The 27,020-nt window shown below is 63.7% G+C and overlaps 4 protein-coding genes across 16 annotated transcripts in view; 1 reads left to right on the top strand and 3 right to left on the bottom strand.

Annotated features, from left to right (window-relative positions):
• TSC2 (TSC complex subunit 2) overlaps positions 1–1,228 on the bottom strand; it is a 31,117-nt gene extending 29,889 nt beyond the window's left edge. For 3 of the 6 annotated variants that reach the window (XM_032846157.1, XM_032846156.1, XM_032846158.1), the window contains exon 1: positions 988–1,226. In XM_032846157.1, coding sequence (XP_032702048.1) covers positions 988–1,200 — 213 coding nt within the window. In that variant the 5' untranslated portion in view covers positions 1,201–1,226. Of the gene's footprint in view, positions 1–987 lie in introns of all 6 variants that reach the window. The other 3 variants (XM_032846154.1, XM_032846155.1, XM_032846153.1) reach the window with 2 other exon arrangements.
• A 645-nt stretch (positions 1,229–1,873) lies between these two features.
• NTHL1 (nth like DNA glycosylase 1) lies at positions 1,874–7,145 on the top strand. 4 transcript variants are annotated; one of them, XM_032846162.1, is made up of 6 exons: positions 1,874–2,019; positions 2,930–3,168; positions 3,600–3,770; positions 4,661–4,820; positions 6,746–6,851; positions 6,920–7,124. In XM_032846162.1, the coding sequence occupies exons 1-6, from the start codon at positions 1,875–1,877 to the stop codon at positions 7,050–7,052; spliced, it is 954 nt and encodes a 317-aa protein (XP_032702053.1). In that variant the 5' UTR covers position 1,874; the 3' UTR covers positions 7,053–7,124. The 4 variants fall into 4 exon arrangements, with proteins under 4 accessions (XP_032702053.1, XP_032702050.1, XP_032702052.1 ...); XM_032846159.1 differs by lacking the exon at positions 1,874–2,019 and having other exon boundaries at positions 2,407–3,168; positions 6,768–6,851; positions 6,920–7,145; XM_032846160.1 differs by lacking the exon at positions 1,874–2,019 and having other exon boundaries at positions 2,409–3,168.
• A 1,568-nt stretch (positions 7,146–8,713) lies between these two features.
• SLC9A3R2 (SLC9A3 regulator 2) lies at positions 8,714–19,270 on the bottom strand. 5 transcript variants are annotated; one of them, XM_032846163.1, is made up of 7 exons: positions 18,971–19,268; positions 16,400–16,600; positions 11,033–11,212; positions 9,924–10,077; positions 9,803–9,846; positions 9,243–9,308; positions 8,714–8,992 (listed from the first exon to the last, which is right to left on the bottom strand). In XM_032846163.1, the coding sequence occupies exons 1-7, from the start codon at positions 19,181–19,183 to the stop codon at positions 8,834–8,836; spliced, it is 1,017 nt and encodes a 338-aa protein (XP_032702054.1). In that variant the 5' UTR covers positions 19,184–19,268; the 3' UTR covers positions 8,714–8,833. The 5 variants fall into 5 exon arrangements, with proteins under 5 accessions (XP_032702054.1, XP_032702056.1, XP_032702057.1 ...); XM_032846165.1 differs by having other exon boundaries at positions 9,246–9,308; positions 18,971–19,266; XM_032846166.1 differs by lacking the exon at positions 9,243–9,308 and having other exon boundaries at positions 18,971–19,270.
• Positions 19,271–24,177: 4,907 nt separating this feature from the next.
• On the bottom strand, positions 24,178–24,973 carry NPW (neuropeptide W). Its single transcript, XM_032846030.1, has 2 exons — positions 24,471–24,973; positions 24,178–24,251 (listed from the first exon to the last, which is right to left on the bottom strand). Exons 1-2 carry the CDS (start codon positions 24,908–24,910, stop codon positions 24,209–24,211), a joined length of 483 nt encoding a protein of 160 aa, XP_032701921.1. The 5' UTR covers positions 24,911–24,973; the 3' UTR covers positions 24,178–24,208.
• Positions 24,974–27,020: the final 2,047 nt, after the last annotated feature.

Genomic DNA, 27,020 nt, shown 5'->3' with positions numbered 1-27,020 from the left:
CCTTAACCACCAGGCACAGACCGCCCGAGAATTCCCACGCTGGAGACCTGCCGCGGCTACTTCTGAAACCAGGGACCACCAGAGCTTACGACTCCATCTCAGTGGGGTGAGAACAGACTCCCTCTCTTTTTTGCGATATTTCGTTTTATTGAGACAAAATTCACGTAACAAAATTAGCTGTTTGAACAATTCAAACCTGTACAATTTGGGCATATCCACGACGCCTGCAACCGTGTCCGCCAACTCCCAAATGTTTTCATCACCTAAGAGAAAACGTCCCACCCACTAGCAGTCACCCCCCTCCCCATCCCCTCAAGCCCCCACAAAAGCTGACCGACTTTCCGTGCCTATGGACTCTCCCGTTCTGGACACGGCACGGATGTGGCGGCACTCGGTAGGTGGGGCCTCTGGGCCTAGCTCCTTCCACTTAGCCTGTTTCCAGCGTTCCTCCACATCACAGCGTGTGTCAACACTTCCCTCCTTCTTTTGCCGAATAATAAATACTCCGTCGTACGCAGCTTATCACGTTTTGTTTCTCTGTTCCCCAGCTGAAGAGTATCTTGGCTGTTTCTGAACGGGAAACCTCACGCGTGCAGAAACTCGGCATTTTCTAAATCACGGTGCCGGGGTGTGGTAGAGCGCCTCAAGCACACTCCAGGAAACAAAGACCAGCTGCTCCAAGGAGCTCCCAAATGACCAGGGTCTTAACACCTGGCTATAACCCTAATCCCCTGCGGACACCAAGCCCGGTATTTTCGCCACGGCGAGTAGAGCAGGCTCTCCCGCACGGACACCCGAGTACTACCTCAAGTGTGCTGGACCCAGTCCCCGAGGTCCTGACTTCCTCGACCTCCGACGGAAAGACAGGCTTCCACAGCGCTGGGGATGGCAGCAGTCCCACCTCCCACAGAACCTGGTGACAGAGGGGACCCAGCCTGCCCTGCACCTCCCAACAGGCTAGCAGAGCACACGAGGCAGCTCACTCACTCTCAGGATGTCGGCCGTGATGATAAACTCCGTCTGTTTGCCCTCTGCAGACCTGGGGTTTGGCCTCGGGGTTCCCAGTCCTAAGAGATTCCTGAATTTCTCCTTCAGGCCTGAATCTTTGCTTGTCGGCTTGGCCATGGTGGACAGGAACGCACCAGAGGCCGCCTCTACGCCAAAAAAACAGGCGGAGAGCTCAGGGGCAGCTCCCCGCATCTGCCCCGCTGCCGACCTCCGGATGCCCGCCCGGGAAGCCGAGTCTCGGGTGAGCACGAGCCTCCCACAGCTCCTGGGAGGAACCCAAGCACGGCCTAGCGGTCCCGGCTAGCAGCGGGCACCGGGTGAGGGCGGGGAACGGCGCGCGGCGGCCCCGACGCTCGCCTCCGTCTCCTCCCGACGTGGGGAAGGCCTGTCCCGGACGCCTGAAGCAGGGGGACCCCCGGCACCCGCTCCGTCTTAAAACCCAAGAGGACTGGCGGCTCCAGGCTCAGGCTGCGGTGGGCGCAGCCGAAGGCCGGGGCCGCGACACTGCGGGATGCGCCCCCGCCGCCTCTGCGCGGAGCAGCACCCTCCCCTCCCCGGCGCGGCCGCCTCGCCCTGCCCCATCGCGGCCGGGCTAAGGGTGGGCAGGGCTGGCGTCAGCGGTCTGGGGGCAGCGAGCCACTCACCCGGAACCCGGCGCCCCGCCGTCCCGGCGCGGAGAAAGGAGCGCACGCCGGGCCCCACCCCCCAGCCCCGAGCCGCCGCCGGAAGCTCGATCCGCACTTCCGGCAGCGCACAGAGCCGGAGCGCCACTGGCGAGCTTGCCGGGAGTCGTAGTTCCCGGCCGCTCTCGGGCGGAAAGGCGGAGCGAGGATCGAGTCACGTGACGAGCCGCGGGGGACGCCGGGATGTGTAGTGCACAGAAGTTTGTCATGCGCATGGCTGGCGTGCGGATGGTGACCCGAAGCCGGAGCCGGAGCCGGGGCTCGGGGGCCGGGCCGCGGGGGGCGGGGGAGGAGGCCGCGCCGGTGCGGAAGGGAGAGGCGAATGCAGGTAGCCCCGCGCCCGGACCGGGGCATGGGGAGAGAAACAAGGGGGAGAACTGCAAGGGGCTGGGGGCTGGGATTCCGAGTCGCACCCACGTGGGGCTCTGGCTCCCACCGCTCTTCCTGTTCCCAGGACGCAGGGGCAGGGGTCCGGGCGCTCGCACCTCCCCGACCCTCCGCGTCCCGGTAGCCTGTCCCGGGCGCCAGGCTTTCTGTGGCACACCAGCCTCGTCTTCGTAGCTGCTTCCCGCTCGGAGAGACCGGGCGCCGAGGACACGCCCACCCCGAGGGCGCTGGAGGGTGCCCCTGAGAGGAAACAGGAAAGGGCGTGGTCTTCGTTTTGTTTATCCTGCAGGCCTCCAGGATCCGGGGTGTACAGGACCCCGGGGTGAGCGAGACCCACAGGGCCCCAGCAACAGGACAGCCAGAGGGGGATTCCCATAGGCACCCAGTGAACTTAGGGGTGTGACAGATGCACGGAAAGGGGAACCGGGGCAAAAGGAGTCAGTAGGGGACAGTGCCAGCTGTGTAGGTACCTTGATGCTGGGATGGAGTTTGGGGTTTGCCATGAATACAAGGAAAAATCAGTGAGGAGTTTTGAACGGAAATGACACAATCTGATTTGGGCCTTGGGAATGTCTCTCTACGCCGGTGTGGAAACAAGATGGGGGGGGCACCTTGGAGGAGGCCTTGGGGAGAGTCCTCCTGTACTAATGCAGCCTTGGTCAGGAGCCCTCCCCAGGAGGCCAGGGGAAAGCTGACTTGCCCCCAGAACACGTGCTGCAGAAGCCAGAGCAGCCCCAGCTGCGAAAGATGGTGGATGGTTGTTGAAGGAATGATGGGGGGTGATAGCAGGCAGGGTAGCACCCACACCCACCCTCACCTATGGCCCCCGCTGAATGGCACTTTTTTTGCAGAAGGAAAGAAAAGCCATGGTCCCACAAAGCGCCAGCGGAAGACGCAGAAACTGAGTGTCGCCTACGAAGCCTCAGATAATGAGAAAGGAGAAGGCGCCAAACCCCCAGAGGCACCAGGCTGGGAGCCCCCGGACTGGCAGCAGCAGCTAGTAAACATCCGCACCATGAGGAGCGGGAAGGACGCACCTGTGGACCAGCTGGGTGCTGAGCACTGCTATGACCCCAGTGCACCCCCAAAGGTAGGCAGGCGCCCCGTCTTCCTGGTGACTGCCTTCTGGACAAGACACTTGCTTCCTCTCAGGCCTCTGCAGGGCACAGCCTGATGCCTGGCAGCCCTTGGTGGAACCCTCCCTGGCAGGTGCCCCTCGAGGGGACAGCGCCTGGGCTTGTGTGTGGGATGCGTAGGGTTATCCATGAGGCCACAGCGATCACAGTGGCAGGCACCGGCTGTTGAGCACCGGGTTTGACACTAAATGTTGTGATCATTCATCTAAGCCTCCTAGTGGTCTTTGTGTGACAGGCACTGTCACTGTCCCTGTGTCCCTTACGTATGAGAACACGGTCCGTTGGCCAGGGTAACAGGTGCAGGTGGGAAAGGGTTTGCGGGGGCCGGCCCACGGTGAACTCCCAGGACCTGCCACTACTCTGGTCCCCGTCACTGTGCAAACAGGTGCGGAGATACCAGGTGCTGCTGTCCCTGATGCTCTCCAGCCAAACCAAAGACCAGGTGACAGCAGGCGCCATGCAGCGGCTGCGCGCTCGGGGCCTGACGGTGGACAGCGTCCTGCAGACGGATGACAGCACGCTGGGCGCGCTCATCTACCCCGTAGGCTTCTGGAGGGTGAGCCCACGGGCCTCAGAAAGACGTCAGGAGGCCAAGGGGAGACTGTAGGGTACGGGAGGCCAGGTGGGGCATCTGAGGTTGTAGGGACCCGAATGTGAGTTCCCACTGGAGCCCCCTGCCCGTCTAACCAGCAAACGGGGCCAGGGCTATGGGTCCTGCCTGCTTGGCCTTTCCTGTTTGCAGCCCACCCCTTCCTTCCTCCACCTCCCCACCCAGCTGACTGGCGCTTCCCTTCCTCCCTGAGGTTGCCCACCCACCTTTCCCTTTGTTTACTCCAAGCCTCCCTGGAGTGCGTCACCCCCTTCCCTCTGGAGCCCCCACAGGCCACAGAGCACTGGGTGGTGAGTGAGCAGATCTGTTGAAGACACCCCGGCGGGTGGGGCTGCTTCCCCTTGGCATTGGCGTGGGCTGCAGTTTGTCAAGAGGGTTTTAAATAGCTCTCTCTACTCGGGGCAGAATGGGAACCACCCAGCTGGCCTGGCGGCTGGCGGGGGAGCCCCAGGCCCCAGCCTTCCTTCCTGAAGGTCCAGGTGCTGCGGAGCCCAGCTCCTGGCATGGCTGGCCTTGCTTAGCCGACCTGGCATCTGAGGGAGTGATGGGACAGGGGACCCGAGCAAGACCCCACACATGTGTCATTGGTCCAGGCAGGTGGAAAGCAGGGGTCCAGGCCTGCACTGGGCCTGCCTCAGTCTCCCTGCTGCCCTTGGCTCATTCCCACCTCTTGGGGGGACAGAGGCAAACAGTTGCTTCTGAATGTGTCTTAGGCAGGTGACAGGCAGCTCCGGACACCTGTGAGTCTCCATCGGGACTTATCCTCCCAAGTAGGTCTACATTCTCCACCTCCAGAGCTGACCTCCCCCCCGCAATCCCCCACCTCCGTCTTTCAGAGCAAGGTGAAGTTCATCAAGCAGACCAGTGCCATCCTGCAGCAGCGTTATGGCGGGGACATCCCATCTTCAGTGGCAGAGCTGGTGGCACTGCCAGGCGTTGGGCCCAAGATGGCGCACTTGGCTATGGCGGTGGCCTGGGGCGCCGTGTCTGGCATCGGTGAGTGGCATACACGGTCAGGGAGGGCAGGGTTGGTCACATCCCATGGTCTGTGACCCCAGCTCAACTTCCCTTGCCCACAACGTGACCCAGGGGATCAGAAAGATGTTTGCAGCACTGAGCTAGGCCTGCCTGGTCTACAGGTGGGTACTGATGCGAGGAGTTTCCGTTTGCTGAGCCCTTGCTGTGCGCTGGGCTCCGTGAGAGGCCCTGGAGATGGGTTCAGGGTCCATGCTGTGTACGGAGAAAGACGTTGGGCAGGTAACTCCTTACCTCTGAGCTAGAAACAGTCTTGGGGGGTCGTGCACAGTGCTCTCAGCGCTGGCCCAGGCTAGGGCATTTGGGAGACTTCTAGAAGGAGATGATAATCAGCCAAGAGCTGAAGATTGAAGCGGGCTAGTCAGGCCAGGAGGAGGAAGTGCTGTCCAGGCAGAAGGAGCGACATCCACATCAGGTGGGAGAAGTGGCCAGGAGAAGGCGGCCCGAGAGTGGGCAGATGGGGGAGGCCCGGTAAAGGCAGGGGGACACCAGGGGAGGGGGAGCTGGGGGGAGCCTCTTCTGGAATCCCTTTCCTGACATTGGTGGTGTCCATGAAGACAGACCCTGGGTCAGGCTGCGGCTGCTTCTTCAGATCTTTGCCCAGATGTCTGGCTCCTGAGGCTGCCCAGCTGCCGGCCCGGCCAGCCCAGAAACCTGGCCGGCCACAGCCTCTCTGCATGCCCCTGCCCCGAAGCTGGTTACCCCTCCGGAACTCCTGCAGGGGGTAGAGGGGGGGCAGACATCTTCCCAGCACCTCCCCGGCTCCTAAGGCCTGCTCCCTTCTTGGCACTGCATTTGAGGTGGAAGGCAGCTAGGGGCTAAGGGTTCTAACCGTGAAGGCTGCAGCCCAGCAGCCCCAGAGACCGGCGATGGGCCAGGCAGGGGCTAGGGCAGAGCCTCCCCTGAGCCCCACCCCCACCGCCACCACCGCCCCTGATCCCGCAGCCGCCAGCCTCTCAGCAGATACCTGAGCTTATCTGGGCAGCTGTCCTCAGCTGCCCGGGTCTCAGAAGGGGATGGTGGAGGGAAGGGCCCACCGCCCAGGGACTTCCGGAGCAGCAGACACGCTGGAAGAAGTCCGAATGTCACCCTTTCCGTATGTCTGGAAGGCCCTGCCTCTCTGGCTTCTCCCGGGAAGGGGCCCATCAATTAGAAAGCCAGAGCAGCCAGTCCCAGCTGGATGACCAAGAGACAAGACGCTTAGCCTCTCTGAGCTTTGGTCGCGGAGCTGGGAAAACGTACAGAGGACCGGTCCACAGGAGGCTCCCGTAGTGTGGTGTGGCCCTGGGCTGGGCCTCTGGGGGACAGGCAGCGTGATCGTTTCTGTGCTACAGAGGAGGATGCTGAGGCATGGTGACCCACTAACCTGACCCCCACACCTGTGTGCTCTCCCTGTGTCCCCCAGGGTGCCCTCTGTCAGCATCTGGGCAGGGCCTGAGCCTTTTTCCAGACCATCAGGAGCAGGGGAAGGTAGCAGGTGTAGGGCTCAGGTTGTCTTTGGCAAAGACTGGAGGAGGTAGGGACTACAGCTGGTGGGGAGAAAGGGGCCCTGGTGAGCAGGTGCCCAGGCCGAGCCCTGGGGTGGCTGGCCAAGGGATGCCGGGACTGTGGCCCAGGGAGAGGACAGCTGCATCTGGCCTGGCCATCCTCCCTGCTCTGTCCCTGGCCGTGCCGGGTGTGGGCTCTGGGAGCGGCCTGGCACCCACAGCCAGCGTCGGGGCGAGGAGGCACAGCTCCCTGCACCCCTGCTAGGGGGCCCAAGCCCTTTGATTCGAGCCGCTGCCCTGCCTTCCGTGGCAACCCAGGGTTTGGAGCGGGGAAGACTCGGGCTCCAGGCCTGGGTCTGGCCAGCACGCCCTGTGATGAGCCTGTCCTGTCTCCCTCAGCGGTGGACACGCACGTGCACAGAATCGCCAACAGACTCGGGTGGGCCAAGACGGCGACCAAGTCCCCGGAGAAGACCCGTGCGGCGCTGGAGGCCTGGCTGCCCCGGTGAGGCAGGTGGGGGCTGGCGGGGCTGCCCTCAGCCTCCCTCCCCCACTGACCTCTCCCCTTCACAGGGAGCTTTGGAGTGAGATCAACGGACTGTTGGTGGGTTTCGGCCAGCAGACGTGTCTGCCTGTCCGCCCGCGTTGCCAGGCCTGCCTCAACCGAAGCCTGTGCCCAGCTGCACGGAGCCTCGGCGGGCCGTGAAGCCTGGACCTGGATGCCATGCACCAGCCGACCGTGAGCCTTTGCTGGGGGAGCCACAGCCTGTTTTCTAATAAAGCTTGGGAATTGTTTGCAGCCGGGGTCTGGCCAAGTCTCACCTCTGGGGCGTGGGGGGGCAGGCCGGGAAGCACGTGCGTGCGCTGCGTGTGTGCCCGTGCTCGCGTGTCTGAATAGGGCTGGCTGGGAGGCTGACACGGGGACGTGACCATCTGGGCTGTGTACGGGGCGGGGTTGGGGGAGCCTGGGACAGAGGAGACGGGTCATGGAAGCCAGCTGCACGCAGCTGCTGGGAAGCCCGCTGGAGACCCGGGCCTCCTCCCTCCGGGGCAGCAGACGGGGGATCCAGGTCTGCACCTCCCCTCTTGCTGAACTGCTCCGTGAGAGCTCTCTGCTCGGAGGTCCCCCTGTGTTTACAGAGCCACCTGTCCTGTGTAACACCAGTAGGCCCAGGCCAGGCATCACAGGGCACAGGAGACCTGACCTGTGCGTACCTGCCGGGGTTGGGGCAGGGAGGCTGTGTGAAAGCGGAGGCGTCAAGGGTGCAGAAGGCATGGAGAGTGAGGTGCTGGGGGGCAGGGGGAGGGAGAAGCTGGCAAGGGCCCCAAAGAGTGCCAATGAAGGAGGGAGCAGGGCTCCAGGTTACGTCCCCCTCCCCCAGGGTGGGGAAGAAAGGGAGGGGAGAGCGAGGAAGCTGAGCAGGGTCAGGCTGGGCGGCCTGGTGGATGGAGTGGGGGCGGCTTAGGAACGGGACTCTGGTTCCAGCCTCTGAGAGCGGGCTCCCAGGCTGACTCCTTCCTGCCCAGACCACAGCCCCCCACCCTCAAGTGAGGGCTCAGGAAGGACAGAAGCGGCCACGGGTCTGAGGAAGGCCTGTTTATTAGGAGGGCGCGCATGCGCTATGGCTTAGATGGCAGACAGCAATGTCAGTGGGGTTCGCTGCCGGGGCCAGGAGGAAAGGGAGGATGGGCGAGGTCCCTTGGGGGCAGGATCTCCCACAGCCACATTCCCCCTGCCTCCCGCAGGGACAAGAGGCCTGTCCAGAGGCCACCCTTTTTTGAGGACATGGGGCCTCCATCCTCGGGCCCCTGGAGCCCAGGCCCAGGCTCTAGTGCAGCAGGGACGTGGGGCCCTGGCCTAGTGACCACCCCCAGCAGGGAGGGGGCAGAGGGGCAGCTCCTACAGCCACATGTGGCCTCCCCAGGGTCACACTGAAGCCCCCACAACCACAGCCTGGCCCCCATACGTTTTTCTCTTTCCCTGGAAGTGCCCGGGGCTCCCACTTGGGATGGCTGCTGCTGAGGGTGGGGAGGAAATGGTTTGCAGAGAAAGGTTTGCTTTATTGCAGTGACTGAGAGAGGCGTCCTGCGGGGGCGGGACTCTGGTAGTAAGTGGAAACATGTGGAGCTGGAGCTCTTTTTTTTTTTTTTTTTTTTTTTTTGTTTTTGGAAGAAAAGCAAAAACACAAATTCCTTTAAGTCAGCAGGCCCAGGCAGAGCAGCAAGGGCCTGGCCCACGGTCACCACTGCCCCTCCCTGACACTCTCTTCTACCTCGAGAGGGGCTCCCTCTCCCCTATCCAGCACCCAGCAGGTCGGGGGCAGGGGGGTGGGGAGCAGGACGGGGCTCACTGGGGCGCACATTGGTTCCTGGGTGGTGGTGGGACCAGCACAGCTTCTGGGGGTGAGGAAGCACCCCCTCCAGTCCGCTGAGGCTTGGGGGACTCTGGGCGGGGCCCGAGGGCCGTGCAGACAGGCGGGGAGGGGCTCAGAAGTTGCTGAAGATCTCGCGTTTCCGGTTCCAGTCCATCTGTGGCGCCCGCTTGTTGACACGGGTGGCTCTCGCCTTCTCCTTGGCTTCCGCTGCCGTGGGGCTCAGGTGGAGACCACTCTCCTGAAAGGGGTCCCGCTTCCAGGTGCTGCTGTCCTGGGGTGGGGGGCAGAGCGGGCAGGGGGCCAGAGTGAGCCCCAGACCCAGGCCCTCCTAACCGTGATCCCTCCCAGGGAGCTCACGCCACAGGCCACCGGGCGGGGCTGGGGCAGCGGGCCCAACGGGGCATCCTAGAGGGGCTGACCCCACTGCCCAGGCCGTCCGCTACACTAAAGCCCACCCCCGAGGCCTCTGACCGCGCCCCCCTCGTGTGTGAGCAAAGCAGTGGAGGTGGGCGGGCACTTGCTACCTCAGTGTCCTTGTCTAAGCCGGGCAGGTCACTTCGGGACGAACACGCTGAGCCACCATTGAGCTGGGAAACCAAGGGCAAGGTGTGGCTTCAGGGACTCTGCCCGAGCCAGAGCGGCCCCCGCAGCCACACAGGCGCACGCGTGCACGCATGCGCACATCAGAGCCACGTCTCTCCTTCCGTCCCGCCGCAGGCGCGGAGCCTCTACTGTGCTCCAGGCCCAGCCTGGGCAGGACGCGGGACACCCAGCAGCGAGCGGACAGGTGCTGCAGAGGGCTGGAGAGCCGGCCCTGGCCAGCTTCCCAAGGGGTGACGAAGGGGGACTCCAGGTCGCCGGCCAGTGCTGGGCAGAGGGAATGACAAGGCCAAGAGCCCTGTGGGGCTGGGGGTGTGGTTGACCCGGGCCAGGACCCACAGGGAGCATGAGGTTTAGCCTGGGTCTCCCTGTCACACCAACACAAGGAGATGTTGAGGTGGGGGACTCGGTCAGGCCTGGGGATCCCTAGAGGCGCCCCTACGGTTTCCTGGGCCTACCTGGTCCACTCCCACCCTCTCACCTGGGCAGGGCTGGTCCCGTTGGTGACTGGTGATGGCAGTGGACCTGTGGGGACAGGGTGTCAGGGGCTGCCCCGGCCCCCAGGCTCCACCTCATCCCCAGGCCCCCAGGCAGCAGCCCACCTTCCAGATGTTCCTCAGTGGGCGTGACCCGCAGCCGCTTGAAGTACTCGTCCGTCTCGGGGTCCACCACCAGCAGCCGGGCCTCATCCTCCCGCGCCTTGATGCTGGCGACCACCTCTGCGTGGCGCAGCCCCTCAATGTTGTGCCCGTTCACCTGTCCCCAACAGCGTGGGATCAGCCCCGCCAGAGGTCAGGCCCCCACAGGCCCCCTCCCCACGAGCCACCCAGCCAGGTGTGGCATCAAATATTCATTGATATTGTCACCAGCCGTGGCAGACAGAGGAATGCCAGCTCAAGTTCCCAGCATCTCTCCTCTTCCCAGCAAAGACCTCCCTGCCCAGAAACACGCTTGGGGGGAAACGGGCCCAGACCACGCTCCTCCAGGGGACACAGGCCCAGACACACAGTCTGGCGGACGGGGCCAGACACACGCTCGGGGGGGACAGGAGCCCAGACACACACTCGGGGGAACACAGGCCAAGACACACACTCCAGGAGACAGGGGCCCAGACACACGCTCTGGGGGACACGGGCCCAGACACATTCTCGGGGGGACAGGCCCAGACACACGCTTGGGGGGCAATCGGGCTCAGACACACACTCGGGGGAACAAGAGCCCAGACAGACGCTCGGGGTGGGGGACACGGGACCAGACACACGCTCAGGGGGACAAGAGCCCAGACACACACTCAGGGGAACACAGGCCAAGACACATGCTCCAGGGGACAGGGGCCCAAACACATGCTCCGGGTGGGGGACACGGGCCCAGACACACACTCTGTGAGGGGCACAGGCCTAGACACATGACTGGGGGGACATGGGCAGAGACACATGCTCCGGGGGGACACGGGCCCAGACACACACTCAGGGGAACACAGGCCAAGACACATGCTCCAGGGGACAGGGGCCCAGACACACGCTCTGGGGGACAGGGGCCCAGACACACACTCGGGGTGGGGGACACGGGCCCAGACATATACTCTGTGTGGGGGTCTAGGACCCAGACACACTCTCGGGGCAACCGGGCCCAGACACATGCTTGGGTGGAGGTCACGGGCCCAGACCACGCTTGGTGACAGCCACCTCCCTGAAACCTCCATGACAGGTACCTCGATGAGTCTGTCCTGGGCGCGGAGGCCAGAGTGAGCGGCCGGCGAGCCTGGGTCCACGGAGCGAATATACTGTCCTGGCCGGGACTTGTCACTGTGCAGGTTGAACCCGTACCCTTGGGGGCCCTTCCGTAGGTGGCAGAGCCGAGGGCGTAGCTCCCTCGGGGGCCCGCTGACATCCTGCAGGCACATGAGACCAGGCTGAGTTCTGATCTCCCCCCACCCCCACCCCCGAGGCCCCTGCCAGGCCTCGGCCCCAGAATGCAGCTGCAGTGGAGAAGGGTGAGAGGAACCCCAAATCCACACTCAGCATCACGGCCTGCCCGGCAGCCCTGGGTCTCAGGGACAAACACTATACCCATGTCTGGGGGCCCTGCTGGGCTGCCTGGGGCCGAGCTCCAGCAGCAGGATCTCGAGCAGAACCTCAGTTACCAAATCCCAAACAGCTTCACAAGGGACCAGGGGCTTTACAGGGTGCGAGGGGACCTGCTAATGGGCAGCGCTGAACCCAGGGCAGGGTCCTAGGAGCTGCCACTCAGCACAGCGTCCTGGGTGCACCCCCTCCCGCTGCCCTGCCCAAGCGAGAGGCTGACGTTTGTTTTGTTTGTTTTGTGGCCTCTCTCACATTCCAGAGCCAGCTGGAGCCACTACCACCCCCACAGGGCCCAAGGACAGGGCGCAGGGGCCTGAGCCCAGGGAAGCCAAGGGTGGGACCTGCTGTCCCACACCCCCAACCCGGACACGGAAGGCCCACGATGCCCCAAGCACCCCCCATCGACCATGCAGGGCCTCGCCGGGCTTTACCTCTGGCATCCTGCGGTACAGGGCTGTGGGTCAGGGGGCCGTGCGGTTGGGGGCCAGGCCCCAGGACCCCCACCCAGCCACGGCCTGGGGCCGGGACCACAGTGCCCAGCGGCTGCCGGTGCTCAATTAAACATGGCCGGTGGCCGGAGCTCGAGGGCGGGCAGCGGCTCGGGTTTCTGGGGCTGCTCAGGACTCCGGTGCACGTGCAGGGGAGCGTGTGCAGGGTGGGGTGCTCTCTGGGGCCCCTCCCTGACCCTCCACCTATCTCACTCTCAGAGAAGCTATCCAGGCCCCAGGCACCTGCCCCCTGCTGCTCAGGCCACCCCCCAACCACTCCCAGCCTCCGGGCCTCTCAGCTCATTCTAAACCTCAAATCTGACCCTGAGCCCTCTGGCCTGCCAGTCCGCCTGGCTGTGGACCCAAGAGCTTCTTTTCTCACAGGGCAGGTGGGAGGCCCTGGCTCTGGGCCCCCCACTTGTGCAGAACACCCTCTTCCTGCCCAGCCTGCACCCCTCCTCTAGGATCCCTTCCCGGACCCCCAAAGCCTACCCACCCATGTCCCTGGGATCACCACTGCAGGCCACAGCTACCCCCATAACCCCAGGGAATCAAGGGGCAGAACAGCGGCTCCTCGATCCCCCAGGGGTTCTGCTGCTCAACATGGCCTGAAGGGACGGGCGTGAGACCCCCCAAGTGCCCCAGGGCCCCCCGCCCAGATTCATTCCCTCTCCCAGACACACCTGGAGGCACAGACTATGAGTCCCCCCCAAACCCCCCGCAGCGGGGCCTCTCCGATCCAGGCTGCTGGAGCCCAGGTGCCGAGGCTGACAGGTCGGGAGCAGAGCCACAGCCAGGACCAAGCACACCCGGCAGGTGCGACCGGGCCCAGGTGTGAGCAGCGCACGGCCAGACACCAGACACACAGACACAGGCTCGCAACCGGCTACACCGCGACACACACGTTCGAGAGGACAGCCCTGGCGCTGAGCCCTGAGGCTTCTTCTCACGCCCTCCACAGTGACCTCCCTGGCGGGTCTCTCGAGGTCCCCAAACAGGAAGCAGGACTAGGGGGGCATCTGGGGCCATGAGGCCAGGCTGAAGTCACATCCGGGTTTAGGGCCATCCTGGCCATCCCCCTGCCTCGACCCAGCGCGCCCACTGCTCACCGCACCAGCTGAGAGAACCTTCTCTGGAAGTCTTGCCCTAATGCTCTCCTGCCTGGCGGCGCCCAAGGAACCCTGTCCCCCGCACCCGACCCCAGGCTGAGAGCTGTGCCCGGGCGGGGGCAGGCTGCGTGGAGAGGCCCGAGCAGCAGTGGGTCAGGAGGGGGCGTGCAGGCGCCGCATCGCTCACATTCCTGCTTCCCTGCCCTGGCTCGGAGCATTTCCTGCCGCCTCCCAGCCAGGCCCTCGGGCTCCCACTGGCTCTCCATCGGGCAGCCCAGAGCTGGACAAGCCCTGGTCTCAAAGCCGAGCAGTGACCAGACAAAGACGCTGGCATGGGGGTACCCCAGGAGCCGGGCTGTGCCCCCCCAAATGGTGACTCACCAGCCCTGGCAGAGAAAGGCCCCCATTGTTGCTCAGAGTCCAGCCTGCTCACACCAGGGTCACCAGGGCGTCCCCAATCCCCTCTCCTGACCCCGGGGGACATGGGCTAAGCCGGGCTGCTGGGAGTCCTCCTTGCCTACCCTGTCCCCACCCAGGCTGACCTGCGCGAGTCCCCAGGACGGTCTCTGTGGAGAGGCTCCTGGGGCTGGGGCCAGCGGTGTGGCATCCCCAGAGCGGGCCATGGGAGGCAGGAGAGAAGTGGCAGGCACGGAGTGTCCAGCTGAAGTGGCCTAAAGTCTCCAGCCAGCCCAGGCCACCACCCATTTATCCACCTCCCACAGTGGCCCCAGCTCCCCAGGGATGGGTGGGGACGGGGGGGGTTGAGTCACTTTGGGGAGCAGGGTGGCTGCTGGGTCCCCCTCCCCTGCTCAGGCCCCAGCTAGGCACCCCGTACTGGCTAGGTTTCAGTCCCAAGAAAGGAAGGAAGGAAACTGCTGGGAGGCCCTGCCCTGCCCCCAGGACCTGGGGCTGGGGGGACAGGGAGGCCAGGGAGGGGTCCCCGGCACCACAGCAGGAGAGAGTCTTGCTGAGGCTCCCAGGGCTCTCCTGCAGGCACGAGGGCCCCCATACTAGGCGGCCAGCCCCCACAGGGCTCCCACTCACATGCACCCAAGGGCCTGTGGAACCGGGGTGGGGGCCCAGCTCTGTCCCCACCTCCACGGCCCCGGCACCGCAGCCTGCCCCGTCTGTGCGGGGCCTGTCCCCTGTCGTCACTGTCAGGATCAGCTGTGCTGCAGCTGGCCTGGGGCTGAGTCACCACTGACTAGGACCCCACAGCACCCCCATGGGAGGGCCTGCCCCCTCAGTGTCCTCCCCAGCCCCACTTCCTCCAGCCCAGCCAGGACAGGGGACAAGGAGCAGAGAGGCCAGGAGTGACTCGCGGGGCCCTGACTCCCAGCTTGGCCCTTACGAATGAATGGTGGGACCCTTCATTCTGCACCAGAGCCCAAGCCGTCCATCCCACCCGGCCATCCTGCCTGCGAGCACCCCCCTCCCAGGCACCTTGACCGCCCGTCGGTTTGGGGAGGTCAGCCAAGGCCTGGCTCTTCCTCCAGACCCTCTGAACTCAACCTGTTAGACAGCAGGTCTCTGGCCGGGAGGGAGGGCTTGACCCTGTCCTCTGGGCCTCCCCTGACCTCCCTGGAAGCCCCGTCCCCAGGCCAGCCCCCACCACAGAGCCCCTGCTAGTCTGGCCCCACTTTGTTCCTCTAAAAATACGCCCAGAGGAAGCCCCCTCCTAAGGCTTCCTGCGGCTCCCAGAGCCTGAAATAGCAGAGGGGGAAGGTCCCACCCAAGGACAAGGTGCCTCAGCACCCCACCCTACAGATAAGCCCCAGGGCGGATTTTTCCACAGGAAGGTGAACTCAGCGTTTGTGTCTAAATCAATGGACAAATGCCTGGAGGGGAGGGGCGCTTCCTCTGGGAGGTAAGACGCCCCTGAAGGAGAGGGGCTCCAGCCGGCTGGCCAGCCTGGGAGCCAGACCAGCCCGCACAGCAGCCCAGGACTCCCACAGCCGACTCGGATGACCCCTACTTGGGCCCCGACCATCCCCACTGGGCTGTGGAGCCCAAGGAACAAAAAGCATCCTCAGGGTTCAGACCCAGGCCTGTGCCTAGGCTGGCTTCCCGCCTGAAATGCCGTCTCCCCCAGAGACCCGGGCACAACCAGCTCACGCTGGAGACTCACACACCCGGAAACTTCAGCTCTCACACCTTCACTGGCATGAGGCCAGTGGGTCTCAAAGTGGGATCTGGGGAAACCACTGGGACTGAATTTCTTTAAAGAGATTAAAAAAAAAAAAAAAAAAAAGGCGCCTGGGTGGCTCAGTCCCTTGAGCGTCTGCCTTCGGCTTGGATCATGATCCTGGGGGCCCGGGATCGAGCCCCACGTGGAGCTCCCTGCTCACTGGGGAGCCTGCTTCTCCCTCTCTCACTCCCCCTGCTTGTGCGCTCTCTCACTCTCTGTCAAACAAATAAAATCTTTAAAAAAAAAAAAAAAAGGCAAAACGGGCATGAGAAATGGTGCCATGGAGTTTCAAGAGCATAGAACGATCAGGGCACCTGGGTGGTTTGCGTTCAGGGTCATGATCTCATGAGTCATGAGATCAAGCCCGATGTCGAGACCGGGGTCAGGCTCCACACTCAGTGGGGAGACTGGCTAGGGATCCTCTCCCTCTACCCCTCCTACTGCTCTCTCTCCCCCCCCCCAACTTTCTCTCAAAGAAAGGGGGAAAAAAATAAGATCTTTAAAAGAGAGAGAGAGAGAGAGCGAGCAGAACAAGGAGAGTCAGGCTCTTTCTCTTGGCCCCCATCAAGGAGGATCCCCCAAGTCCTGCCACACAGAAGTCAGTAGAACAGCAGCCCCCCACACATACATGTCTTCTAGCTCTTCTGGCCTGGGGCAGACACAAGAAGGAAAAAGCACGCCAAACACCGTAGACCCCAAACTGAGGACCCAGCTTAGACAGTGTCCCCGGCTGTCCCCAACCATGCACTGCCTACAGAGGAGGACCAGGTCCTACCTCCCAAGGCCTTCCCAGCACAAGCAAGCTCCTTAGACAGGCAGACACCTGACATAAACACAGAGCCAGCCGCGATCTGATCCGTCCCAGGACCTTCCAGCAGACCCTTGCCAGTTCCCTCAGCCGCTAGGCTGGGCTCGTCAGAGAGACCTTTCCTAGGCCAGGGAGCTCTGATGGGCATCCTGGGGAAGACGGCCAGAGACAGGGGGCCAGGGACCAAGGCCACACTCCCCTGGGCCCACCGGCTCAGAACACAGGCCGAGGGCAGAAAGAGTGGCTCCAAGTAGGCAAGACGGTAGTCACCAGTTGCCCCAAGAGGCAGAAGGGATGGAGACTTCTGGAGGTGAGCGGAGGGGGAGACTGGCTGCCATCAAGTGGCAGATACGGCAGTTGTGGGAGAAGCTGGGGCGCCCCCGCGTGCGAGCCCGCTGTACCTTCTGGCCAGCCTCGGAGCCCAGGCTGCTTGCACGTGCCCAGTCTGGCTTTGGCTCCCAGGGGTCGTGGGCGGGTGGAAGCCCTCGATGGGCCATCTCCTCGGTGCAGGTCAGCCTCCGCCGGCGGAGCTCCTCGTCCGTCTCCTTGTCCACCACCAGCAGCCGAGTCTGCCCTTCCACGGCCTTGATCCTCTGCACCACCTGGGCCGGGCAGGTTGCGGGGAGCAGGTCAGCGGTCGGCACTCTGGGCAGCACATGGACAGCGGCGCCACCCAGGGCTGGCCCAGGCTGGCGGGACGGCAGCTGGCCTACCAGGGGTGGGTGGCTGGACGGAGAGGCCCGCAGGCTCCGCCCCCCACCCCCGGAGCCCCGGGAGCTCCCTCCCTCTTTACCCAGCACTCCTGATTCGGGGCTGCGAGGGCTACAGGGTCACTGGGGGGCCTCGCCTCGCCCTGGGTCTGGTCCAGGAGGGGCCGGGAAGCTGGGTGAAGCAGTCAGGCGGTCTGGAAGGTGGTGCACAGCTAAGTCTGGGGGATTTAGGGTGTGCATGTGTGCACGGATGTGTGGGAAGGCGTGCATCCAGGGTCTGTCTTTCGGTCTGGGGTTGAGGGAGCAAGGGGTCTCCCTAGGTCCCCGTCTGGGGATCTGTGGCCACTGCTGTTCTCAGTAGTGGAGCATGGATGTCGAAACCCCTGCTTCTGAGCTCTCCATTTGCCTCCAGACCGGACCCTGACCCCCTGTTCCTGCCAGACCTGCAGAGACAGGAAGGCCTGTTTTCTGAGGCAAGGCACCCGGTGGGCACCCACACACAGCCTGGGAAGCAGGACTCAGAGCCAGGAGACAGAGGCCCCCTGTGGGACAAGCGTGACGTTGGGAGCACTGGCGTACCTATGCAGGTGTCTATGAAGTGTCCAGAGCACGTGCAGGGCCACGGAGTGTGCGTGTCGGGGTATGGTGTGCAGGGAGAAGGAGCGGTCAGTGCCCCCTGGGCATCGGGGTAGGAAGGACAAGACCCCGACCCCAAGTGTTCTCAGCAGAAACTGTCAACAGATAGGAGGGTGTGAACCAGGCCCATCTTCCCCGGGCCCTCCTGGTGAGAGCCACCGGAGGACCCCAGCACCCTGCGGCTTCCTGACTGTAGGACTCAGCCTAGATGCTTGATATCCTCAAACATCAGCTTCCTTATCTGGAGAATGGGAGCTGTGACTGCACCTGCTCCCTCCTGGGCCAGCATGGTTCTGCTCGAGAGCTACAGAGACCAGCACCTGGGAGCCTGGAAGAAGCAGGTGCTCTGGGGCTAGGGCTGGCAGTGACAGTTAACCCAAAGCCAGGTGACACTGTGCCAGCCCCTCCCTGTGGTCTGCTGAGCCCAGACCTCCGGCCCACCCACACCCTCCTTCGGCAAACAGCTTTATCCAGCTGAAACTCTGGGTGCAGGACAGAAGGTAGGCAGACGGACAGACAGGCAGGGGCCTCAGGGGTAGAAGCAGGAGTTCAGCTGCTAGTGCAGCAAAGAACCAATTTACTAATCTCCAGGCCCCAAGACTGGCCACGCAGACAGGTCACAGACTCACAGGGGCTGGGGAGGACACTGAGAACCCTGAGCAGAAGGGGTGGAGGGAGCTGGACTGACGCCAGCCGAGTCCCTGCCAGTGGGAGATAGAGTCCCCAGGGAGCAGAACCTTCTGGCCCTCATCCCCAGTGGCAGGAGGCAGGGGCTGCGGTAGCGGCTCCTGCAGGGCCGGGTGGCCTCCAACGAGGACGTGCTGCCACCAGCAGAGACTCTAAGGGATCCAGACGCCATCAGCCAAAACACACATTAGTACACTGACCTGCCAACACACACTAATGACTACACATAGCCAGGCAGGCAGAGCCACAGGCCCGGACACACACACACACACACCGGACTGCAGATCTGGGCGCGCACACACACCTAGAGGTGCACATTCACATGCACAGTGCAGCACGGGCGCACACACACATTCGCTGACACACGCACATACAGGTGTGCCCTCACTGGGATACCCCTCAGGTACCCCCGGGGGGCAGATGTGGTCACACGTGCGTGACCCCCAGAGGGACGTGTACACACACACATAGCCAGCTGTGTACACAAGCACGTGTTTACACTCACAGACAAGCACTCAGGCCCCCCCCAGGCATGGAGACCCCCCAGGGTGACAGACGCCTGCACTCCTTGCACACGGAGGCCCGAAGGAGACTCCAGTGCTGGGGCCCAGGGCCCAGGGCCCAGAGCCGCACTGCGGGCCCCTCCCTGCCAGGATGCCCCCTCCCCGGCGCAGGAGCCAGCTGGCCGAGGCGGAGAGGCGAGCGAGGAGGCCGGCGTCCGCTGCCTCCGTGGCCACGTCCGCCACCTCGTAGCGGGAAACCACGCAGGCCCTCGTGCGACCCCCTCCCACCCCGGGCAGGGCGCCGAGGCCTGGGCGCACGCAGCGCCCGGAGCCGCGGTCGTTGGCGCCCCGCGCGAGCGAGCGCGAGGCGGGGAGGCGCTCCCCGGGGAGGGGGCCCGGCGGGGCGGCGGGCCGGGGGCGGGTCGCGGGCACCCACCTGGTGGTGCGTCTCGCCCTCCACGTTGACGCCGTTGACCTCGACCAGCCGGTCCCCGGCGCGCAGCGCGGCCGCCTCGGCGGGGGAGCCCGGCTCCACGCGCCGGATGAACTGCCCGCGGCGGCCCTTCTCGCCGTGCAGGTGGAAGCCGTAGCCCTGCTCGCCGCGCACCAGGCGGCACAGGCGCGGCCGCAGCGGCTCCGGGGCGGCCATGGCGGCGGCTGCCCACCGGCCGACCACCGGCCGGCCACGGCGCTGACGCCTGCCGCGGGCAGGCAGGGGCGCGGGGGGCGGGCGCGGAGGCGGCGGCAGCGGCAGCGGCGCTGGGGACCCGGCGGCGCCCTCGGCTGCTCCCGCTCGGCTCCCGTCGCCTCGGGCTCGGGCTCGGGCTCCGGCTGCGGCGCCGCCCCCGCCCCCGCCCCTTCCCCGCCTCCTCGGTGGGGCCGCCCCCGCCCCGAGTCCCGGCCCGTCCTGGCTGCGGCCGGCCTCGGCACCCTGCCAATCCCGGGGGCGGAGGAGTCCGCAGGGCTTTGGGACCCCCTCTGTCTCGCCCGGAGTCTGGGCAGCCTCCCTGGCGCCAGCGCCTTTGCCTCCTAGTCCAAGAACATTTATTGAGCACCTACTGTATGCATTCGTGACACGGAAGCGGGCTCTTGAGGTAGGAGAGGAGTGGAGAAGGGGTGCTCAGGCCAAACAAATCCACACGGGGGCGGAGGGTAAGAACAACGGCCACAGCTCTGTCCACCATCCTCGGGAACACACCCTCCCTTGCCTCCCCCCCCCCCAATCCTCGCTGTCTCTGTCTGGGGATCTGTCCTGCACCCAGAGCTGCCCCAGCCCAGCAGAGTCCCAAGATGGTCCAGGAGGCAAAAAGGAGTTTGGAAATAACAAGGCAGCAGCCTGCCCCTATATTCTGGAGGCTAGTGACCGGGTGGCTCGGGCCCTCCCCAGGATATCGGTTTTGCTTATCTGTGCTGGGGATGTCTGTTAAACGTTACCCATCCTCCCAACACACAACTGTCTCTGCCAGGTACCCTCACTTGTGCCCCGGCTCATCCCAGGGAGAGATGACATGTATCCAGGACTTTGGCCTCTGACCTCTGGCTTGTGATCAGTGCTCAGAGAAGCTGTTCCCATGAACTAGCCCCTGTGACCCACCCCCCGGCCCCAGCCCACCCTTCCCTCCATCCTTCTCCCCTAGCGTCTAGCTCCTATCCCCAGCATGAGTGTCCCTTCCCCCAACCAGTCAAGAATGACAACAGAAAATTGGTTATGCTTTGTCGTGCCTCTGAGTACACTTTACCTGGAAAAACCCAAGGGCGCTCAGGCCATTTTGTAGATCAAGAAACAGTTCTAGAGAGGAAGACCTAGGCAAAGTTCTCCAGCTCCTCTTAGGCACTGCTGTGAGAGTCCAAGTCCACACTTTATCATGGAGCTCTTTCTCAGCCTCAGATACAGGAAGACAGCTGAGTTCCCCCTCAGCCTGCCCCTCCCCAGACTGCCCAGACCCCTGCACATACCTGGTCCCCGGGGGTCAGGTATAACCAGCCCAGACAGTTCCCCATGGGGGCAGAAGCAGGCTCCGCTCGGACCCCGTCCTTGCTGCTCCTTCTCCCCTCTCCAGTGCCCTTAGCCTGGGCGCCCAGGCCCCGCCCAAGCACAGGGCTCTCCTCTGGGCAGCCTCCTGGGCCCCAGCCCCTTGGGTGTCCACACCCGGCTGCTGCCCCTAAAAGCCACTTAGGCCAAGACTGCACGGCTGCTTCCCCAGCCCCACCTCTAAGTTCCTGGCTAATGCTGCCATAGGCTCCCGCTGAGCTGGCCACCTGCATCTGTCTGCTTGCCTGTCCAGAGCTTGCTTGTCTGGTCTGTGACTGCCTCTCTGGACCCAGTCTGGTGCTGCTGCTCCTGAAGGCTGTGACACGGGTGCGGTCTACCACATACCAGCCCGGATGGGGTTTAGGGGTCACCCCCAGCAACCAGGACCTGCCAGTTTGTGGTATGGGGCCACCCCAGAGTCTAGGGAGGTAGATGGATGGGAGCCCCCCAGGCTGGGGGTAGAGAAATAGGAGCGCCTGGTCCTCCCGGGAGGACCTTCCTTGGAGATCTCCTCCCCCCTGCCGCAGCACAGAAACTCCCAGGATCAGCCTCAACCAGTCTGTGAAGATGAGGGAGGAGTAACCAGGGACATGTGGTCCCAGCCAGGGGCCAGAACATTGCATCGCAGCGTAACAAAGGAGGCTCCAAAGCAGAAAAGGAGCTGGGAAGGACCAGGAAGGTAACAGAGTAACAAAGGCAACAGCAGAGAGTAACAAGGGGGTGTGGGTAACAGCCGCAGGATAAAGGCGGCAGGGAGAAGGGCAGGTAGATTCCGCAGGGGTAGCAGGAATGGGTGAGGGGAACACGTAAGGATGGGGGCCCAACGAACAAATGCAGGGAAAGCGAACCCAGCGGCTCTCCGGGCAAACTCTCCCATGCCCTTCCTCCAGCCGCGGGCCTCCACGTGAGACGGAAGTGGGAGGCAGAGAACCGGGCCAAAAGAACAGCATGGACAAAGACCGAGGAGAGCGGCGGGCAGGGGCTGTAAGGCGTTTGGGTCGCCCGGGACCGGGCCAGGGGAGGTGATCCGCGAGGCCCGGGGCAGGCGGGGAGGCCGGTGGGAGGTGATCCCCACCCCTACCCCGACACCCTCGCTGCCACCTTGCTACACAGGCCTTGCGACAGACGGGAGGCAGACCTCTCGGGGCTTCCCTCTCCTGAGCTGTCAGAGGGGTCCCTTGGGGTGGGGGCCGGCCCAGGGCTCCCGGGGCGGGGAAGGGGCTTTCCTCTTGAGCTTTGAACCTAGCTCCCAGGTGCGACGCCCCGCAGCGATGGGCGGAGCTTGGGCCTGGGCGGGGATTCCGGGGTGTGGCCGTGGGTAGAGGCCTGGTCGCCGGCCAGGGAAGGCTTGGGGGCGCGTCTGCAGGGTGGAGCCATTACTCTGACGCCCGGGTAATGCCCGGCTTCCCGGGCCGGCGCCGCCTCCCTACTGGGCATTAACGGCCCCATGGGATGACCGGGCCTCGCTTACGGCCTCCCCCCTTCAGACTACGCCAGGCCTCTCTTCAGAGCCCGAAACTGCAGCAGCCGGGACCAGCGCAACGGAAAGAGAGAGAACACGACACCCGGAGCCGAAAGGGAGAAAAACGGGGAGAACCGCGCGGACCACCCGAGAGAGGCGGAGCAGGAACCCGCCCACTCGCCCTGGGCCCGCCCACGCCCTGCTTCTGGCCCCTCCCACCGCCGCAGGCGCCGACTGGGGAAGCCGTCCGGAGGCGCAGCCGCGCAGCGCCGCCGGCCGGCTCTCGGTGGGATTGCTTTGCTCAAGGGGCTGGCCCGGGACCTCCCCACCTGCTCCGCTCCGACTCGGTCCAGCCTTGCCCTGCTGGGTGGCGATTGCGAGTGAGGCCGGCGCCTTGGGGCTGCTTGCACTGCAGCGGCACAGGGGTGCCAGGAAGGCGGTAGGCAGAGAAGCCGGGCCTCTGTCAAGTCCCAAATCAGCACTGCTTTTTCGCCTTGGACCTGGTGTCCACCCCTCTGGACCGGGGTACCCCCAGGCAAGGGAAATCTCACCAAGTGTCCAGCGCTTGTGACCAAACATATGCAGACCACTTGGCCCCGGCGCGGAGTACCTGCAGTCTGTGTGGGGAACAGGAAGGAGCAACAGGACCAGGGGACAGGGCAGCTGTGTGGCCCAGCCCCAGAACGTGGAATTTGCGCCGTCGGTGGTGGAGAGTGAGGTGCTGTGCCCTGGAAGGGAGATCAGATCAGGACGCCCATGCTTTGAAAGGCCGAGTTTGGCGAGACGCGGGAGCAGGAATGGCCTTGGAGTGCAGAGAATGGGTTGACCTGAGGAGTCTGTGGCCACCGCTTCCCTCAGGGCTGATCCTGGAATCAGAGTCTGTACAGTCAGGGCTCAGTCAGTAAGAACCGGGAGGGCCGAGAAAAAAGCACCCACATTAGGAGACAACATGGGGAAAAGGATGTACCCAGGAGATGAGCGGGAATTGCCAGTAAGGAGGAATGGGGGCTTCCAGAGGCCAAGGAGAACGTGGGGGCTGGTTCCATGTGAGTATCTTGAAGCTAGTCAGCTCAAGGGGTATGGGACCACCCTCCTCTGCTCCTGGCTGGCTGTCCTAGTGGAAGGCCTTGCCATATGGCCAAGGGAGGGCCCAAGGGCAGACAGCATCAGGGTACGGTGACTGGGTGCTTGGAGGCCCTGGACAGTTGTGAGAGTCAGAGCCCACGCAGAAGAGGGTTGACGAGGAAGCAGAAGCGGGGAGAGGCCCAGACACTTGTGAGCGGGAGCTGTAAGGGGGTCCAGGTGGAGGGAGGCCCTTATTCCCGATGGCAGAGCATAACTATATGGGGGTTGGGGCCGATAACTGAAAATGCGGAGGCGATAAGAGTGGAAGGGTCTCTGAGGGGGCAGGGGTCCTTCCTCCCTAGGAGGAGAGCGGGGTCTTGAAGGAGGGGCTGGAGGTTTGCACTTGCTCTCCAGAAACCACTGGATGAGGGGAAGGAGGGGTGCAAAAGTGGTCGGGTTTAAAATGAATCCTGGGAAATGGGGGAAGGTCTGGGTGGGCTGCTTGGTCGTAAGGTCCCTTAAGGAAGACATACTCCTCCCCAGCCTGGCCAGAGGGCATAGTGAGGGGGCACTCTGGGGCTCCCGGGAGGCTGGCATTGGGGGCTCTGACTCTAGGGTGTGAGTTCTGTTTCCCTCTTTCTGGTGGATGGCAGTGGGACCCAGGGTCTGCCTTGCACCTACCTACCCTGCGACCTCTCCTCTCCTGTGGGACCCTCGGACCTGGTCTGATGACCCCATCTTGGAACAGGAGATGCAGTGACAGAGAGGGAAGGGGACCAGTCTCTGCCTCTGTCCCCTCTTTGCCCATCCCCCAAGCACTTACAGATCGATCTGGCTAGGAGAGGGCACCCCCCCCCCCCCGGAGCCAGGGACAGGGCTCCTGATATTTGCCAGGGCGTGAATGAAGCTATTTGCTCCCTGAAGTGAGATGCCAAGAACACATCACAGAGGAAAGGCATCACATGTGGGAACGCATGAACCAGGCAGCTTTTATTGGCCAGACCTCCTGGCCTGGCCTGAGCTGTGCACCCAGGCAGACGAGTAGACTCCCTCTGGGTCAGACGAGGGGCGTCACCAGCAAGGGCTGGGGAGAAGTGGGGACCAGCAAAGGTGGTTCACTGCGCAGACCATGGCTGAACAGGAGACACGCCAAAGGCTCTAGAAAGAACAAAGCAGGACCTTAGGGAGAAGGCCGTGCACCCTCCACTACCCCTCCCCCCAACTACCGTTCCCGGGTGGGAAGGGTAGGAGGCTCCAGGAAAGCCTTTCTGGCAAGAAGTGGGAGATAGGAAGATCGTGGGGTTTTCGTGGGCACGCAGATCTCCCCAGACATCCTCCACCCGCTGCGGTCCCGGCCCCCTTTCTCTCCCCACGTACCTGGCCTGCTTCACCGGGGTCCAGGAAGAGGCCCCCAGCCGGGGCTCCAGTTCCGGCAGGGGCTCAGCGGCGCGCTGGCTCCAAGGCGCACTGACCCCGAGACCTGCGCGGGGGTTCCCGCTTCCCGTCTCCAACAGTTCCCGAACCCCCGAGGAGAGCAGGAGAGCACCGCGGGGGATGGGCTCCGGGGAGAGGGTGTCTTTGGCAAAGCGCCCTTGGGGGGACGCGCCCAGGCCTTGGGTGTCCCAGGCAAGGGACCCTGCCGCAGGGCGGAGCGCTCGGCGCCACAGGGAGGGCGAGCGGCGCAGCCCCATGAGCAAGCCCGCGGCGCGGCCCACTGTGTGGTAGCGGGGATTCGCCACGTGCTTGTACCAGGCGCCAGCGGGGGGCGACAGGAGCAGCAGGAGCAACAGCAACGCGCGCACCGCAGGGCCCCGCATTGCCGGGCCCCGAGCCAGGGCGCTTAGGTTGACGGCCGCCCGGCGGGGCAGGCCTGCAGCTGACTCGGCTGGGTCCGGGCGCACTGCGGGACCTCGGCGTCGGGGAGCCGGGGGAGCGTCGTGGGGCCGCAGCGTGGCGGACCCCGCTATAACTGCTCGCCGGCCCCGCCCCGCTCGCCCCCGCGGTACTCGCTGCGCTCCCGAAAGGCAGGAGGAGGGCTGGAGAGGGAAGAGCGGCCCAGGCTGTTGGGACAGGGGCGTGGGTTGTCAGAGTACCTTCTCCCAGGGGTGGGCCCTCAGCTAGAACTCTAAGTGATGCTCCGCTGGGGACGCCCCGGCTCCACCTCAAGAAGGACTGTTAGGACACCGGGACGGGGCGGGGGTGTGGACGTGCGCAAAAGGATGCCTCCTGAGCCAGAGCTCTTGCAGGTGGGCACCAGAAGACCAAAGACTGGGGGGGCTAGAAGAACCCTAGTGGGGCCAGAAGCGCTGACTGGTGGGCGTCCTCTGCATCATTCAAGAACCCTCTGTGCATCTCCTCTCCTGAGGGCTATCTCTTGTCCCCCCACCTCTCCCCATCCTCTCCCACCCGCGCTGGTAGTCCCCTCCAGCGCACCTCCCAGCTGCAGCTGGATGCTTGCAGCCACAAGCTTGGTCACATGGGCCCTCCCTGAGATGGTTAGTGCTTCCCCATGGCTTCCAGAATAAAAAGTAAACCGCTCCTCTTAGCCCTGCCCTGGCCTGGGCAGGAGAAGGCCCTGTGGACCTCCAGCCTTCTCTCTGGTTGTGTTACCCCCTCCCCCAAGACCACTGTCTCAGATGGCCAGTTTTCATCTTTCTGCCTTACCCAACAACCTGTGATGCTGCCTGCCTCTGTGTTTCTGCGCCCAGAACGTCCTTCCCACTCTTGTACTCGTCCCTCAGGATCCTGTCTGCATGGCCCTGATCTGAATGGTCCCCTGGAGTATTCCGCTGTGTATGCATGTGTCTAACAAACTCTCCAGAGGGCAGAGCCCAGCCCATTCTTGCCTGAGCCCAGCGCAGGAGGGATGCAGGCCCCGAAATAATCTGACCTCAGCCCACCCCCAGCAAGCACACCACTCATGGAACATTTCCTAGGTCCCAGATGCCAGGGATCCTGAAGAAAAAAAAAAATTAACACTTTATCATCAGAGAGTGAAAGAGGTATGGGGGTGGGGGGAGGACACAAGCAGGGGGAGTGGCAAGCAGAGGAGGCAGAGGGAGAAGCAAACTCCCTGCTGAGCAAGGAGCCTGACACAAGACCCGACCCCAGGACCCTGGGATCATGACCTGAGCCAAAGGCAGACACTTAACCAACTGAGCCACCCAAGTAACCCTGAAATGTCTTATTTTGATCTCCAAACAATACCATGAGGTGGGATGATTTTTTTTTAAAAGATTGTATTTTGGGGGGCACATGGCGGACTCAGTCATTAAGTGTCTGCCTTCGGCTCAGGTCATGATCCCAGGGTCCTGGGATGGAGCCCCGTCGGGGCTACTTCTCCCTCCCTCTGCCTCTCCCCCAGCTTGCGTGTGTGTGTTCTCTCTCTCACTCACTCCCTCTCTCAAATAAAATCTTCTAAAAAATTTAAAAGATTTTATCTTTTAAAGTAATTGCTACACCCAATGTGGGTGAACTCAGAACTCTTGAACTCAGAACTCTGAGATCAAGGGTCGCAGGCCAGCCAGGTACCCCAAAATGGACCAGTACCGACCTCCTTTATCAATGAAGTAAGGCACAAGGAAAATGAACTTGCTCAGATCACCTGTTGGGTAAGCAGAGGGACAAGTGGGGTCTGACCTAGAGCCCCCCAGCCCGACAGCACCGCTGTGGGGACCAGAACTGCAGTTCTCCATGGAAACTGCCCCTCGCTCTCTGCCGGTCTCCTCAGCGAAAGGGAAGGCGAGATTCTGGAAGTGAAGGGAACAGCCTTTCCTCCATGTCAAGGGGCCAGAGGCGCTGGGAGGACAGAGGGTGCACCTCTAAGGCAGGGGGGACCCAACGTGGTTGTGGGGAGCTCTGGGGGCACTCAGAAGCAATGCAGCCCTCCCTACAAAGGCCCTGTGGAATAGGGGAGAAGTGAACCAG

This window comes from Lontra canadensis, unplaced genomic scaffold (genome assembly GCF_010015895.1).
Source record: "Lontra canadensis isolate GAN:19392208 unplaced genomic scaffold, GSC_riverotter_1.0 scaffold171, whole genome shotgun sequence".
Classification (NCBI taxonomy): domain Eukaryota; kingdom Metazoa; phylum Chordata; class Mammalia; order Carnivora; family Mustelidae; genus Lontra; species Lontra canadensis.
The sequence above is the reverse complement of the archived record's forward strand: the minus strand, read 5'-3'. Positions and strand labels throughout refer to the sequence as shown.

Excerpts from the sequence above, each read along its gene's own strand:
- NTHL1 (XM_032846159.1), top strand. The coding sequence starts at position 2,620 with ATGACACAATCTGATTTGGGCCTTGGGAATGTCTCTCTACGCCGGTGT. Across the intron at positions 3,169-3,599 it reads ACCCCAGTGCACCCCCAAAG|GTGCGGAGATACCAGGTGCT; the intron begins GTAGGCAGGCGC and ends CTGTGCAAACAG. Across the intron at positions 3,771-4,660 it reads ACCCCGTAGGCTTCTGGAGG|AGCAAGGTGAAGTTCATCAA; the intron begins GTGAGCCCACGG and ends TCCGTCTTTCAG.
- SLC9A3R2 (XM_032846163.1), bottom strand. The coding sequence starts at position 19,183 with ATGGCCGCCCCGGAGCCGCTGCGGCCGCGCCTGTGCCGCCTGGTGCGC. Across the intron at positions 16,601-18,970 it reads AGGGCGAGACGCACCACCAG|GTGGTGCAGAGGATCAAGGC; the intron begins GTGGGTGCCCGC and ends TGCCCGGCCCAG. Across the intron at positions 8,993-9,242 it reads TAGACAAGGACACTGAGGTA|GACAGCAGCACCTGGAAGCG; the intron begins GCAAGTGCCCGC and ends CCCCCACCCCAG.
- NPW (XM_032846030.1), bottom strand. The coding sequence starts at position 24,910 with ATGCGGGGCCCTGCGGTGCGCGCGTTGCTGTTGCTCCTGCTGCTCCTG. Across the intron at positions 24,252-24,470 it reads ACCCCGGTGAAGCAGGCCAG|AGCCTTTGGCGTGTCTCCTG; the intron begins GTACGTGGGGAG and ends TGTTCTTTCTAG.